Source organism: Cucumis melo, chromosome 12, assembly GCF_025177605.1.
Source record: "Cucumis melo cultivar AY chromosome 12, USDA_Cmelo_AY_1.0, whole genome shotgun sequence".
Classification (NCBI taxonomy): domain Eukaryota; kingdom Viridiplantae; phylum Streptophyta; class Magnoliopsida; order Cucurbitales; family Cucurbitaceae; genus Cucumis; species Cucumis melo.
Window position 1 is genome coordinate 18231682 of NC_066868.1, and position 16324 is coordinate 18248005.

Sequence of the window (16324 nt, forward strand, 5' to 3'; positions counted from 1 at the left end):
ATCGGAGAACTTTAAACCAATATCATCATTTCATTTCAATCTTTTTTATTTTTATTCAAAACTTATTATAATTATGAAATTTTTAATAGGAGTTTACACTAATTGATGATCAAATCAATTGCAACGAAAATATCTTTGAAGTACTTTGCTTTATTCATTAAACTTTGATTTTGTGGGTTTTTTCTATATAAAAAAAACAACTTTGGCCATTTCACTAGTTTAGTTTCTAAGCTTTACATTTTTTATAGTTTTATTGCCAACACTTTTCTATATACTAATCAACAAACGCGTATAAATACTCATGAATTCTATAGTTTGATTTTTTTTTAAATAGTGATTGTTTAGGATGTAATAAATATATATTAAACAATTTTGTGGTAGTTATTATTAACTTTTAAAAGATAGATAATATAGATAATGTAACAATTTTATTTTGATGTTTTCATAGTTTAAAAAAAGAAAAAACCTTCGAGTACAAAAATAGAAAATTCGTTATAGGGATTTAATTGTCGAATTAATGTGGTATTATTATATTTATATAATGCAATAATTTTTATCCTAACGTTGTTATATATCTACTTTGTAAAGTCACATACACAAAATAATGCATTATTTTATTGTATTAATTATTATTTTCATTCAATTAAATTATCTCTTTTTAGTTATGAAAAATAGAAAAATGGACAAAATATTTACTCTTGAGGAGTTAATTAATTTTGTCTTCAGTGAGTTTTTTCTATAGAGTGTAAATAATTTTTTTTCTTATTTACGAAAAATCCATTTTTATTTTCTTTTAAGTGTTTGGTTTTCATTATTTTTTTTTCAAAAATGTAGATGAAATATTTATTTTGTTGGAAGAATCAACGCTCCAATTCAATGTGTGTAACCTCTTTTACCTAAATAGATGCATCCAATTGACATCTATTGCATTCTATCTTAAAAATTCATGTCTCATCAATATCAATTGCATTTATTTAACTTAAGACTTTATATTTAAACACATGTATTTATTTTGTAAACTAAAATAGGAAGAATCATATTCTTCACTCTTTCAAACGGACAACCTACACTGGCAAAGTCATAACTACTCAACAAAAGGGTAAAATGAAAATTTATGAAAAACACAAGAACAAAAGAGACATGTAAATAGCATTCTAATATAGAATTATCTTCCTAGTTTAGTGAAAATATTCAATTACGAATAATTGTATTGTAAGAGTTTAAATGGACATATTCATTAATTATAGTTTCGAGTAATGGAAGGGTGATATATTAATATAAAAACAAATATTTCAAAGTGACTATTATGAAAAATGTTTCGAAAAAGGGAAATAAAAAAAAATACACTAAAGTGAAACTGTCAAAGTAGTACTTTATGGAAATTTTGAAAAAAAATAAAAGGACCAGTTAGAAACTTTTAGAAAAGTCCGAAGTATAAACATAAAATATAGTACGTATATCTATATCTACCTACCCCATAACCGTCACACCTTAACCACGAGCAAAATTCCAAAAAGGAGGTGCCACACGGCAGACTATGGTCGGTAATGCGTAAGGTTGAAAGCGTTTTGTCTTTTTATTCGATTTGCCGGTTCGGGCCGGTCTGGTCCAACTGGCTCCAGGGGTGTCAAAATGTTGCCGCCCACTAACCTCTCCAACACGCCCGCCACGCGGAAGGCACGAGGGGAGCGTGATGTACACCGCACATCCACCATTATATAATATTTATTATAAATAAAATAATATAACCCGACAAAATCTATTATCCTTCTTTGGATTATTGGTCCCTCTCCTCTCCTCTCCTCTCTCCATGCGGATATTTATAGCGTAAGTTGAAAGGCTTCTTTTCGTAGTTTATACAAAAATCATTAAAATAATTACTATTATTTTAAAAAATCACTTTTCCTTCTTTAAGCTTTCCCAGAAACATAAATTTTTATTTTTTGAATTATGCTCTCTCACTATTTACTTAACCTATTTTCAAATTTCCAATCATTTGGATCTTCAACTTTAATAACTAACCATTTACTTTTTGTATTTTCTAATCTGTAGCAATGTACCTACTCTTTGCTATACAAAATATATTACTAAGATTTAATCAAAGTTTTTCCATTTACAGATCAATAGACTCATCTGGAATCCTTTTTCTTTTTTTTTCTTTTTTTTTTTATAAACCATCAAGAACATGTTGTTATGTAATACATCTAACTCTCAAGTTTGAATAGATTTTTTACTAAATTATTATAAATTTTAAAGAACATTAAATTGTTCCTAAGTTCAAGGAAGTAAATTGTTATAAATTTGAGAGCATAATAACTAAATCATTCATTTTTTACGTTTAAGGTTATTTTTTTATGAAAGTCTAAGAACTAAAAGTGTTTTTTAATCAATTAGGAAAAACAGCTAAACTTAAATTACATGTTTAATATGAAAGTATATTTTTAATTTTGCGTCTAATAGATTTTTGACATTTTTTAAAAATTAATTAATTAATTAATTAAATATAAATTTATGTTTGATGTCTAATAAAATCCGTAAACTTTTATGAATACTAAAATTTTTGGTTTAATGATTAATATAATTTTGAAAACTTTCAAATTTGAAAGACCAGAGGACACAAATCACATATTCTCCCATTTTTGTAATATAATTAATAATAAAATTTTAATTCCTAACTTTAAGTTTTCACTTTTTGTATTTTCAAATTCTGTTGAATATTGAACCCTAATTAAAATTAGGATTTAGGGAATCTTTCTCTGCATTATCATTTTGTCTTTACATTTTCTTAAATGATTAATCGATGAAATTATATCATGAAATTATATCACAATAATTTTGTGAGAATTGATCAGAAACGTATTTTAAGCGACAAAGGTGCAATGTTATTGACCTTCTAATTAATTATGTTTAATATGTTAGAATATATATGAATAAAATACGAACTACATCCAACCATACTTGGTTTAAGTTTAAAAAGTTTTAATCTTTTTGAAATAAATAGTAGTGTCAATTTGTACGGAGTTGCTTTTATTTCATCAAAGAACTTGTTTGTTTAAAAAAATAATCGATTTGAAAAAGAGACGTGACTATTTGAATGAACCACGAAAATTTTATCAATATGTCTCTTCTTTAAATTGCTTTTAAAAACTTATTCACCATCATTTTCTCTCAATTAATAAAAAAATCTCCATTTTAGTAGTTTAGTTTTATTTAATTTCACAATTTTTATGAACGAGATGCTACTTTAATGTAAAAAGGTTTAAACGATCTTATACCTAATCTTAATAATCTTGTACCAAATCTAAATGATCTTTGTACTTAATCTAAACAATCTTGTACCAAATATAAAGAATCTATTAGTGACAATGATCTATTTTTGTCTATATGAGATAAACAACTGATTGTTTAGATATTGTGATATATGATCGTGTAGTGAAAAAAAAAAGAATAATAAGAACAAAATGATGCAATACTCGACAATTAAAAAAATAAGAAAAAAAATACTGTTTTTATAAAAAAAATGACGTAGAAGATGAGAGACGAAGAAATAATAAATCATGGAGGTAAAACTTTAAAATTTATAAAATAATTAACTCAAGTTATAATAGTTTCATTAGTTATACGGTTTTTAAATATTTTTAGTTTTGTTATATATATATATATATATATATATATGAAAATTACTCAACCCAAAAATTGATTGTTTGTGATAAATCTCTTTTTCCACGATGTAATCCAATAATAAAATAATTAAATAGGGTTTGGTGTACATTTTCCCATTTCTTAGTAATATCTTATTTGGTACAAGAGTGTGAGAGGAGCTTAATTGACAAGAAAAGTGTTCCCATGTGTTTTAAAAGTTGGGAGTTAGGTTCAAATTTAATTCTATAACTTCTTTTTTAATAGGTATTCTTCGTTGATTAGAGGTTTTTTTTTTTCTCTTCTCAGATCTCATTTAAAAAGATAAGGTTACATAAAAAAAAAAAAAAAAAAAAAAGAGTTTTTTTCATACATAATAAAAAAACACAGACTATTTATTCTTGATAAAAAAATCACTAAAAAATTAAATACCTTCTCCATATTACTATTTTTTAAAAAATAAAAGGAATTAATTATGTAAATAATAATTCTTATTATTGTTAGGACTATGAGGATTACTTACCAAATATATAAAATCCTTATAAAAGAAAAGGAGAAAGTTACATAGTACATTTGGTCATTTATTAATTCTTGAAAATTATATATATAAAAAAACCAATAGAAGACCTAAGAAACTAAGTAGAATATTATGTATTCTTAGGGGGAAAAAGAAAAAGAAAGAAAGAAAGAAAGAAAAAAGAAAGTGGAAGAAAATTTACGACCGAAAAATAGCCGTTACAGAGACTATATCTCGTGGCGATTTGCCGACATCGAAAGCTCCGTTTCCGGAATCTTCCACTTTCCAGCTTATTAAAAAAAGAAAAAAGAAAAAGAGAAAAAGAGAAAAAAGAGAAAAAACAAAAATAATTGAACTTCAGTAGTTGATTACTTCCAGAAATGAAAACGAAAACCCCCCGTCGTTAAAATCTTCTTCACATCGATGTGGATCTCACCGGCCCACTGTTCATCACCATTTCACTCCCCCTAAGGTTTTTCTCTCTCTATTCCTTTTGCTTTCCTTTAATCTCATTAACTATAGCTATGCTTTTTTTGGTTTTCCTTTGAGAGAGATTCTGATATTCTCCTATTTTTGATTGTTTTTTTTCACGTGATTTCTTGTTATTTCCAGACGCAATTCCTTGTCCGTTTGATCATTTCCAATAAGCAAGTAGATGACGAAGAGAAAGGAACTTAGTAGCGTATCCTCTTAGTTTTCCTGTAAAACAAGTTGGAGAATCTTCTTTTGTTTGATTCGTCTTTGAAGCAATCTGAAGCCTCTCTTCTTCTTCCCTATTTTTCTGTATTTTGCCTTGTTTAAGACTCTGGAGCTGATTGGAGACTAATACGGAGTAAGGACTTCTGTTCTTCTCGTTTTTGTGTTCTTCTTTGTGAACATTTCATGTGAATCGGGATGGATTTAATAGTATGCAGCAGTCAAATTTGTTTCTATTTCAGTATGATTTTGTGCTGAAATCTCTTGGTACTTTTGTTTCCTTTCATTCTACCCAATTCTTTACTCTTTATGGGGATCCGTGCCTGGAGAAGCCTTTGATTACATCATCTCTGGCTAATTTGAACTCCTTTAGTCAAATTTCGTGTCGCTAGTTGAATTTATCTACAGTAATACTAATTCTTTCCTCCTAATTGGGTTCCTTTCCAATTTTTGAGAATATTAAGTTTTTGTTTAATGTTCATTAGATGTGTATTATCTTAGTTGATGACTTTCATCTAATCAATCGGTGAGTTGAGGGGGGTTTTGATACTCTAATTTATTAGTTTATCGGCACTTTTAGTAGAGATTGGAACTTTGCAGACGATTTATTTCCATCATTTCGGTGACGAATCTGTTCTAATTTTTATTTCAGGATAATTAAATTGCTTGCGGAGGAGCTATAAGGAAATGGCTACTTTGCAAGATATTGGGGTTTCTGCAGCTATCAATATTCTCACTGCATTCATCTTCCTTTTGGTTTTTGCCGTTTTAAGGCTCCAGCCTTTCAATGATCGGGTGTACTTTTCAAAGTGGTATTTGAAGGGTTTAAGGAGCAGCCCAACACACGCAGGTGCCTTTGTACGTAGGTTTGTCAACTTGGACTTTAGGTCATATCTGAAGTTCTTGAATTGGATGCCCGAAGCCATCAGAATGCCAGAACCTGAGCTCATTGACCATGCAGGACTGGACTCTGCTGTTTACTTGCGGATATACTTGATAGGGTATGCAGCGAACCTTATGTTATGTCTTCTATTTTAATTATCATATACACTTTCCTGCCTATGTATGTTAATGACTACTTTGTATAGGAACCCAACCACGTCTTGAATTAGGTGAATATAGATATTTTGTTCTCAATTTAAATCATTGAGGTGTAAATTGTCCCTAAGTTTTACTAGTTAGGTTCCCAAACCAATTATGTAATGTGGGTTGATTTGGATTGTTTATAAAATCATCTAATTAAAATTTTGTAGAAGATAATGAAAAAAAAAATCTAATACCTGCCTTCACACATGGACTTAAAGAGAGCGATTTAGTGCCCTATTTTATTTTAAAGAAAACTAATGCTACAAGGTATAGAACTAATAAATTTATGTGCAAGTAACTTTATAATAACAAAAATAGTTAGATACATTTCTAATTAAAGTTATTCACATTATTTGAACCAAAATCAATATAGTTAGATACATTTCTAATTAAAGTTATTCACATTATTTGAACCAAAATCAATATACTCAAACTTATATACCTTGACCAATTCAAGTGGTTTTAGTTGGGTTGGTTTGTTGCTGTTTTAGGCACTTCTATTTTGGTGTATTAGTGGCTTAGTTATGCATTTTCTCTTGCTTATTGAACTAGACAATATCAATTTTTATTCTTTTCCTTTTATCTTATTTTGCATATTCTTGTAAACAATTTCAGAGTGTTTTGGGTTCTTATGAAAGATATTATTGAATATGCATAACTTTATGTTACGACAACAAATATGCATAAGATAAAATAGGTTGTTGTAGGGAAACATAATGTTTTTGTACTATGTTAAATTTAGTAGCGTATACAATGACTTTTGTTTTTTTATTTTATTTTATTTATTGAATAACTAAACTTTTATTGAGAAAAGAAAATGAAAGAATATAAGGTAGACAAAAAAGAGAAGAGTCCACAAAAGGGAGCTGAACTATAGAAATGAACTCCAATCCAGTAAGATAAGACCTAAAGAGTAGAGTAACAAGAAGGCCTTGTCAAGGGACCAAACATGCTCGAAGATGTCTCACAACCCCTAAGAATTCTATTTTTCTTCTTGAGTCCTGTTTCAATGACCCCACAAAATAGCACACCTCAACTTGTTACAAAAATTGCCATTTCTCATGAAAAAGCTGGGAAAGAGCTCCTCAATCCTCTCTCTAAAACTCTGAAACTGGCATAGTGAAAAACAAATGCCTTCAGATCAACTTCATATTACAAATGACATCTGTAGAGGATATGATCATTTTGCTCTTCCACTGCTCTCTTGCAAAATATGAGAAAGTAACCCAACCAAAGTGAGCCTCCTCCTTGAGTCCTGATCTAAGGTATTAACTCTTTTGTATATAACCTGCTAAATGAAGAACTTAATATTCTTAAGAATCTTCACCTTCCTTTCAGAGAAAAAAAATAGAACTACTCATTAAGGAGGAACAGACAAACACGGAAAGAAGGAGATGTTGGAGAAAAGCCTTTGGGATAGACAAGAGCTCAAGGTGACTATCCCCTTGCTGCGGTTGAAGTGAGACTCCTATGCAAAGATCAGAGCTAGAACATACATCTCTTCTCTATCGTTGAATGGATGATGGATCTCAAAGATGTGGAAGGACAGCTTTCAGAAAGGATCAAACCACTGAATAAGTCAAAATGGTTCCTCGTTGGGAAACTTGGAGTAGTGAGGTTATCCCCCAACAACCATCCTCCCCAAAGTGTCTCCTACCTCCCTTAACACATTGAACAAACTCAAAAAGAAAAAGGAAGCTCAATCAAAATAGCTTCTCACAGGTTTTTGGAAGAGCCTCTAATCCTGTCAACTGTTCATTGAAAAAGATAACTTTGATAAGGATAAGGACTGTACTTGCAAAGTGACTTGGTAGCGTTAGGTCAAATTCATGATGTCATCTGTGAGGCCAATTGGCTTACTGGGCCTCTTCCTTATGTCATCTATGCCTAGCTCCCAAAGTCCACCGACTTAGACACCACCTCTCAACTAACCATGTGCTATCATTTCCCCTCATCAACCCCTACTCGTAAGAAATTCCTCATCAATTTCTTGATTGCCTTTCTAATTGCACTAGGGAATAAACATAAAGTAAACCAAGATGTCACTTAGAACCAACTGTATAAGATTAGCCTCCAGTATTTTGGGGAAACAAACGTCTCCAAGATGTGAGTCTCTTTTATATTTCTCCTATGACAGGGTCCCAAAAATTATTAAAAGGCTCCAACTTCATATCCCACAAAGGTTGCCCATCTTCTTAACTCGATAAGATCAAAATTTAGGTACAAGATTTGATATTGAGACTTAAAAATAACCTAAAGAACGATAAAATTTGATTTGGTTAACAAAAGATTCCTTCTTTCCTGAGCAGAGAACTATATTGTCAACAAAATGAAGATGAGACAAGGCCACTTTATCTTCCCAATTGTATCATCAATAAGTTTGTAGATGGAAATTGTAGTGTATGGAAGGAAAAAAGTAAGTGATGGGATTTGTTAACAGCCACCAAATTTGTTGATTGCAATTTCAATGCCTGGAAGGAAAAGGTAACTGATGACAGTAATTAACCACCAGTAGGCTTAGGGAACTTCAATAATTTAGCAAAATGAGGTTCTCTAAGCATATAGAGAAAATACCTAATATAGGAAAGAAAAGAATAAACTTTGTTAAAGTTCAGTATTGTTCTTCTGGTTGATATCAGACTCTTGCTCTCTCTCTCTTTCTCTCTCTCTCTCTCTCTCTAATACTTCTTTAAAATTCATTAGTCATAAGTTACTTAGTTTATTGGTTATCATATCTTATTACCTTCATTGCAGGCTTAAGATCTTTGTCCCAATAGCATTCCTTGCATGGGCTGTACTGGTGCCAGTTAATTATACCGATGATAATGTGAGTATTGCTGTAGTGACGGCTAATGTGACTGCTAGTGATATTGACAAGCTTTCAATATCAAACATCCCTGCCAAATCACAAAGGTGCCAAAAGGCTTCTTTCTTTTAATAGCTTTATTGGAACATTTTATTAATTATTGTGTGTGGACCATGGATTCAGTGACAGTTGATAGAATTTTCTTTTTGCGTTGTTATGTTGTTGATATCCTATTAAACTTCTGTGTCCTTTTCTTCTGTTAATAATCATTAGTAGTATACTTTACCAATTAAATTACTAGTGTTTTTTCATGAAGTAGTCCATAGTCCTAATGGTAACTACAATTTATTTGCATTGCTTTTAACTACTGCATCAGTTTTCAAATTTCAACCCCCCTCTCAACTTGCTTGTATGATCAATAGAATATGCAGTTACGTCTTTCTTAATTTCTTTATATTCTGTTAATAAAACAGGCCAAAATGGTTTGTCTTGTTTGATTAAAAAATGGCCTAGTGCATTGGAAGCATGATCGTATAATCAATCTTGTAAAGGTCTAGATTGGTTATCGATTCAGAGAACTTTAAATGAATCAGAATCTGTCAGAAAGTTACGTCAGGTACATCTGTTTGGTTGTCTGCCCTCAAGCAACAATTTCAAGTAAATGAAAGAAGTTTGATTAAGCTTGTTCACTCTCCACTTGAATACTGCAGTGGTGCTCTTAAATCCTTTCTTTTCTCTAATGTTGAGCATTGTTTCATATTTTACTTCTTGTTCTATAATGAAGGTTTTGGAGTCATCTCGTGATGGCTTATGCATTTACCGTGTGGACATGCTACGTACTGATGAAGGAGTATGAGAAGATTGCTTCACTGAGATTACAATTTCTTGCATCTGAAAAGCGCCGTCCAGATCAGTTTACGGTGAGATTAGATATGACCTTTTTTACGTTTGATTATTCTTTTTTTTTTTTTTTTCCGTACAAATTGGTTACCTTTATTGCATCTCTTTTAACCAGTTTGTTGTGAAATAAGATTTTATTTCTCTCTTCTAGTGCCAAGTTTAATTGGGTTTTTTGGGTTTATTGGGTTAAGCCTTCATGTAAAGTCATTAAGTTGCTTTCAGTTTTCATGGGTTGTAAATTCATCCTTTTCTTTTGATATTTTAACCTCGAAGGCTTTTCATATTCTCTTTAAACACCATTGAAAATGGTTTAAACGGATAGATTACTGAAAATTTTCAAAGATGCATAGCAGTAACATGATGTAGTAGACTGGAGACATCCCCTTGTGCGCCTCAGTTTAAAATGTTGTGTTCCTTGTGACTATGGGAGCTTCTTCCACACTCTTTGCTAGAAGATCATAGAGAACTTCTTACAGTTAGCAGCCTACTGTTCTTGATTAGGATGCCCAATATTTGATGTGGCTGATTTTCTTTATCATGTTCCCTATCCTTCTAACAAGTGGAGGCTTAGAAATTAAAACTATTGGGAGGAATGTGGTTGCTGCCATTGTTGTTGGAGCTTGGAAAATTGTGAGTAAATGTTATTTTTTGGTGGGTTTTAATGGGAGACAGGGAGGAGGTTTGGAATAGAATTGGGCTACGAAATCCCTTTTTGGGCACTTAACTCTGATGTCTTCTCGTGTTTGTGTCAGTGCTTGTATATTCTAGTATGAGAACTCTGATGTCTTCTTGTATGTACTTCATTTTACTCGGCCAGTAGAAGTTTCTATTCTAATTCCTAGTCCGTTCTCTTTAGTTGACTCCTAATCATCCTTTTGGTAAATTTTATAGACGAACACGATTGACCGTGTGTTAGAAAGAAGGAATATGTTTAAGACGGTAAAAGGCAGAGATATGTTAAACAGTAATGGTCAGAGGGTTTGGGAGTATATCTTCTACTTCTAGAAGACTTGTCCAGGAAATCTTTAAGTTTTGACAAATTGGAAGTGTTCTTCAAACAGCGTGGTTCATTTTTATAGACCACATCACAAGTATCATTCTATGATGTGACCTTACTTGTTTGTTTCATTTTTGGCAGGTTCTTGTAAGAAATGTCCCGCCAGATCCAGATGAATCAGTCAGCGAGCTTGTTGAGCACTTTTTCTTAGTGAACCATCCAGATCACTATCTTACTCATCAGGTTCGATTTTGCCAATACTAGTGGTGCCTTTCTTTTTCTTCCTTCTCTCTCATTTCTTTTAAGACATACACTCTCAAAGAGGAAAAAGAAAAAGATACATAATTATGGGATAGGCAATCCAAAATACAACTGTTTTTGTCTCAAGTTCAGCTCTTGAAGTTCCAAAGAGATTTTTTTATGATTTTAAAATGTTTTGATACTGTTAGGCTAAAGGTCCAAGTTTCTTGAAATGATTCTGTTGCCATCCTTTCCTCATCTTAAGAAAATATCTGCAGGTGGTACGTGATGCAAACGCATTAGCCAAACTGGTCAAGAAGAAGAAGAAAGCACAGAACTGGCTTGACTTCTACCAACTCAAGTATTCAAGAAATTCTACAGTTAGGCCTCTCATGAAGGTAACTATTCAAGAAGCATATCTCTTAAAGTGTCTTCTCCAGCGTATGTTGGTTTTTATTATCTTAATCCTGAAATTTGTACTGTCACTAGACTGGTTTTCTTGGACTCTGGGGAAAGAAGGTGGACGCAATTGAATTTCAGACAGCAGAGATTGAGAAGCTGTCCACAGAAGTATGTAATTCTTATCCAGATTCTTCCTTGAAATTTTTGCATATATATGTATTGTAGTGATCATTGATACCTATCCATGCATGGTTGGATAGAGCCATGTCAAACTGTAGGAGTTTAAAATCATAACAAGTTAAAAAGTAATCAGGCTGAGCAGCCGCATATAGATTGAGTGGCTAGTTGATCAATATTTGTAGTTCATTATTTCAAATATTGAGGTTAACTAATCCTTTTGTTTCTTTTGCCAATTAAGTTATATTCTCTTGATTATAGGAGATGAATTAGTGATGACTTGACAGCAACCTAGGAACTATGTAGGAAATTGGATCGGAATTCATCAACGGTTCATGCTCTTTTGGGTCTTCAATGTTCTTTAATATTGATAGAACACTCGATTTAGTTCGTACAGGAAAGTCATTATTGTATCAGTATACATCAAAGTAAACCTAATCTACAACAAACAGAAAATATACTAATAGGTCTCTGAATCTTAGTTATATATGTAAATGCCATAATAATATATGTGATAGCAGTTAATATTACATTTTGTCCTATGATTTTTATAACTTTTCCACTATATTTGCTGAGGTCTTTTTGTACTGTCCAGATAGCTTCGGAAAGAAAAAGGATTTCCAATGATCCAAAATCTATAATGCCAGCAGCTTTTGTTTCATTTAAGTCGCGTTGGGGTGCAGCTGTTTGTGCACAAACTCAGCAATCTAGAAATCCAACTCTTTGGTTGACAGAATGGGCTCCAGAGCCACGTGATGTATATTGGGAAAATCTTGCAATTCCATATGTTTCACTTACTGTTAGAAAGCTAATTATGGGCGTTGCATTCTTCTTTCTTACCTTCTTCTTCATGATTCCCATATCGTTTGTACAATCTCTTGCAAGCATTGAGGGGATTGAGAAGTTGCTCCCAGTCCTGAAACCCATTATTGAAAGGTATTTCTCACCCTTGGATCATTTAAATCCTGCATTGATTTTTTATGACAATTAAACATTATTATTCAATTTTTTTCATTTACCCCTTTCTTTTTTACAGGGACTTTATTAAGTCATTTGTCCAAGGTTTTCTTCCTGGAATCGTGTTGAAGATTTTTCTCATTTTTCTGCCTACAATATTGATGATAATGGCTAAATTTGAAGGATTTACATCTCTATCATCTCTAGAAAGGAGAGCAGCAGCTCGTTACTACATTTTCAACTTTGTGAATGTGTTTCTTGGCAGTGTAATTGCAGGAGCTGCTTTTGAACAACTGAATTCTTTTATCAAGCAGTCTGCTGATCAGTAAGATACTTTCATAAATTGATCGTACTCTTCTCCCTTAAAATTAGTCCATTATGATCCATTATAGTTGATCATCTTTTTTTGTATGTATTTTCAACAAGGAATTGGGTGATCAGCTTTCAATTTGTTTTGGCCGTTATTTTTCTGGTCATGTGGTTTTGAGCGCATACATTTTCGTATGTAGTTATGTATGCATAAATATTTATCCCAAGATGCACAAGTATTTATCCCAAGACTTCCTCCTCACTCTGCTGATGTTACTCTCTAAGATTACTTTATTCAAGACTTTTGTTTCAGTTGGAAAGCATTTATTTCTTCTTCTATTTGTTAGTTTTTAATTTAGTCTTGGAATGTTCTTGGAGTTTCATATTTCATTCAGTTTTTGTTATGTTTCCTATCTTATATTTTGAGCATTAGACTCATTTCATTATTTCGATGAAATATCTTGTTTCCCCATCGATTTTCTTTACTCTAAATCTATTTTTGTGTCTGAATTGATGTTTCCCATCTTTACAAACTCATCCTTTGCTTTACTGTAGAATTCCCAAGACAATTGGTGTGGCGATACCAATGAAGGCAACCTTCTTTATAACTTATATCATGGTTGATGGATGGGCTGGCATTGCTGGGGAGATTTTGATGTTGAAGCCTTTGATAATGTTCCACTTAAAGAACTTTTTCTTAGTAAAGACTGAGAAGGATAGGGAAGAGGCAATGGATCCAGGAAGTCTCGGTTTCAACACAGGAGAACCTCGAATTCAGTTATATTTTCTATTAGGTCTTGTATATGCAACTGTGACACCACTTCTGCTTCCTTTCATCATAGTCTTCTTTGCCCTCGGCTTTGTTGTATTCCGGCATCAGGTTAGTTTAAACTCTTATGCAAGAAGCTGAATATGAGTTTCTAAACCTTTTTTCTGTTTTACATTTTTTGCATGGATTATTGTTCGAGACACATGTGTCTTGATTCATCTGCTTTGTATTTATGTATATATCTACTGAATGTTTTATATTTATATAATACACCCTTCCAAATTTTGCAGATCATAAATGTCTACAACCAGGAATATGAGAGTGCCGCAGCATTCTGGCCTGATGTTCATGGGCGAATCATTTATGCATTGATTTTCTCACAGGTGGTTCTAATGGGACTACTAAGTACAAAGAAAGCTGCCCAATCAACCCCTTTTCTAATTGCACTTCCAGTAATCACCATATCATTCCATCTATACTGCAAAGGCCGCTATGAACCTGCATTTATCCGGTATCCCATACAGGTTCGTCTAAAGTTTTAGATAGATATAGAAATAGCTTAGGGGGTAGAGAAATAGTGATTTTTTCCTGCCTTCCTGGAAATGAAAATTTGAAAATCTTAAGATCGATGAAAGAAAATTTACCCAATTCTTATGTTGCAAAAATAGGTCGTTATGAGTTATGTTCATCCTTGATAGCCTAGTTATGTTCCTTCTTTTGTTTCCAAATTATATTGTATCATATCCAACTTAGTAGTGAAAGATTTCAGACAGTTCTACTTGAGTTTGGGGTTGGTTTCTCTAAACCATAAAGGGACATTTGGCTCACGGTCTTACTATATGTAGGGGTTTGTGGAAGTTTAATTTTGTAACCTAAGTTAGATCGTGCACGAGGGGATGGGTTATAAAAAAAACTAGATCGTGATGTGTTTGGTTTGTAGGTATATTATTTGTTTTAAACTATAAAATGAGTTTAAGAACATGTTTGGAATGACTTTTAAAATATTTAAGAAAGTATTTTTATACTCTTAGAAAGTCAATGCCCTAGAATATTTTGTAGAACCTCTTTGGAGATACCAAAATCATTTTGTTTGTGTTGTAATTTGTTTACCCTTCTATATGAATTTATGTTTCAAGTAAAGAAAAAGTTATAAGTTTTGAGTTGTAATGTTGGGAATATAGGAAGCAATGATGAAGGACACTTTGGAACGTGCAAGGGAACCAAACCTGAATTTGAAAGGGTACTTGCACGCTGCATATGCCCATCCGGTTTTCAAGGAAAGTGAAGATGACGACGAAGTCGAGTCAAATGAAGCATTTGAAACAGAAAGTGTGTTGGTAGCGACGAAACGCCAATCAAGAAGAAACACCCCGTTGCCGAGTAAAGCAAGTGCTCCTTCGTCACCATCTTTGCCTGAGGTTCGGAGAGACAGCCATCAACCTTAAAAACTAAATCAAAGGTACATAGGATTCACATCTCTCTGTACATTTTTTACTGTTAAATAAAATGTTATGTTGTGGAGAAATGATGTTGTAAATTGAATGAGAAAAAGTTGTAGAATTTAGAGTAACCAACTAGAAAAGTTTGTTATTGTATTTTTTTTTTTTCTCTTCTTTAAATTTAGTTGGTTTCTTAATAGTAAGGAGGATGATAAATATTAAATTATGTCTTGTTGGAGCCTTTTGTGTAATTTCATATTTTTTGGTTAGCTTTCAATGTATAACTATGAACTCTTTTTTGTAGCAAGCATCTCTCTGCTAATGTCCATTGTGAATGAGGTTTCCTATTAGGAAAAGATGCACTTTTCACAGACTATAATTGTATAGGTTAAAGTAGTGGATTTAATTTATAACCCTTTAGAAAAGATTTTAAAACGAGAACATTAATATAAAAAAACGGAGAAAGCGAGAAGGAGAGTTTAGAAAAATAATTAGGAGATAAACTAAGAAATCGTACATGTTCCAAAAATTACTACTTTATTTTTATTTTTATATGGAGCAAAAATTACTATTTTTCAAAATCAAAATCCTTTATTTGCTTTTATACCACAGAGGGATTAATTTAAATAACAAAAGAAGAAGAAAAAAGGACAATGTAAAAGAAAGAGAGGAGATTATGGAAGGAAGGGGAGTAGAAGTGGTAGAATAGATGAAACTGTCTTTCTTATTTTCTCCCTTTGACTTTAGGGTTGGCAAAAAAAACGTGCAGACACCGACCCGATCAGGTTAGGGGAGAAGGGTCAAACCAAGGACCAAATTCGGTTCCATCCTAACCCTCACCTGTCCCTAATAATAACAGAAAATTTGTCCTGATGGTAGAATTGAGGGTTTGGATTTGAAGAATATCAAAAACTGAGAGAAAAAATAAAAATAAAAAAAGAATTATGGCCTACGTTCTATTTCTCACATGATATAGAATTTTAATATTTCGAAAAGTGCCATATTTAATTTAGTGTAATGAAATATTCTATTAATAAAATTGGATATGTGTTCAAAGAAAATAATAATAATAAAGGGAAATTGTGGGTGGGTAGCTTTAATGTGAATAATATAGAGTAAATATGACATATGATCTTAGAATTTTACAAACACGACAAAATTCTCTCTCTCTTTTTTTTTTTATATTTCTTATCTTAAATTTGTTATCACACGAAAATCTATGTTAGATTTATTTTAAATATAATATTATTATTAATGTGATTCAATTGTATTATATGCTATTTACCTCTTTCGAGTCTATTATTTTATTGGATTCTAAGGTTAAAAGACAATTCCCTTTTAAACAGCTAGGTGGTGTCTATAAATAGAGTCTTAGGATTAGTCCTTTCAC

General features: G+C 31.9%; 1 protein-coding gene across 4 annotated transcripts; it reads left to right on the top strand.

Annotated features, from left to right (window-relative positions):
* Positions 1-4286: 4286 nt before the first annotated feature.
* On the top strand, positions 4287-15241 carry LOC103498248 (calcium permeable stress-gated cation channel 1-like). 4 transcript variants are annotated; one of them, XM_008460783.3, is made up of 13 exons: positions 4287-4628; positions 4769-4988; positions 5505-5853; positions 8693-8851; positions 9529-9664; positions 10783-10884; positions 11160-11279; positions 11371-11451; positions 12056-12396; positions 12497-12742; positions 13282-13606; positions 13786-14019; positions 14677-15241. In XM_008460783.3, the coding sequence occupies exons 3-13, from the start codon at positions 5540-5542 to the stop codon at positions 14938-14940; spliced, it is 2322 nt and encodes a 773-aa protein (XP_008459005.2). In that variant the 5' UTR covers positions 4287-4628; positions 4769-4988; positions 5505-5539; the 3' UTR covers positions 14941-15241. The 4 variants fall into 4 exon arrangements, with proteins under 4 accessions (XP_008459005.2, XP_008459006.2, XP_050936558.1 ...); XM_008460784.3 differs by lacking the exon at positions 4769-4988 and having other exon boundaries at positions 4442-4628; XM_051080601.1 differs by having other exon boundaries at positions 4616-4988.
* The last annotated feature ends 1083 nt before the right edge of the window (positions 15242-16324 follow it).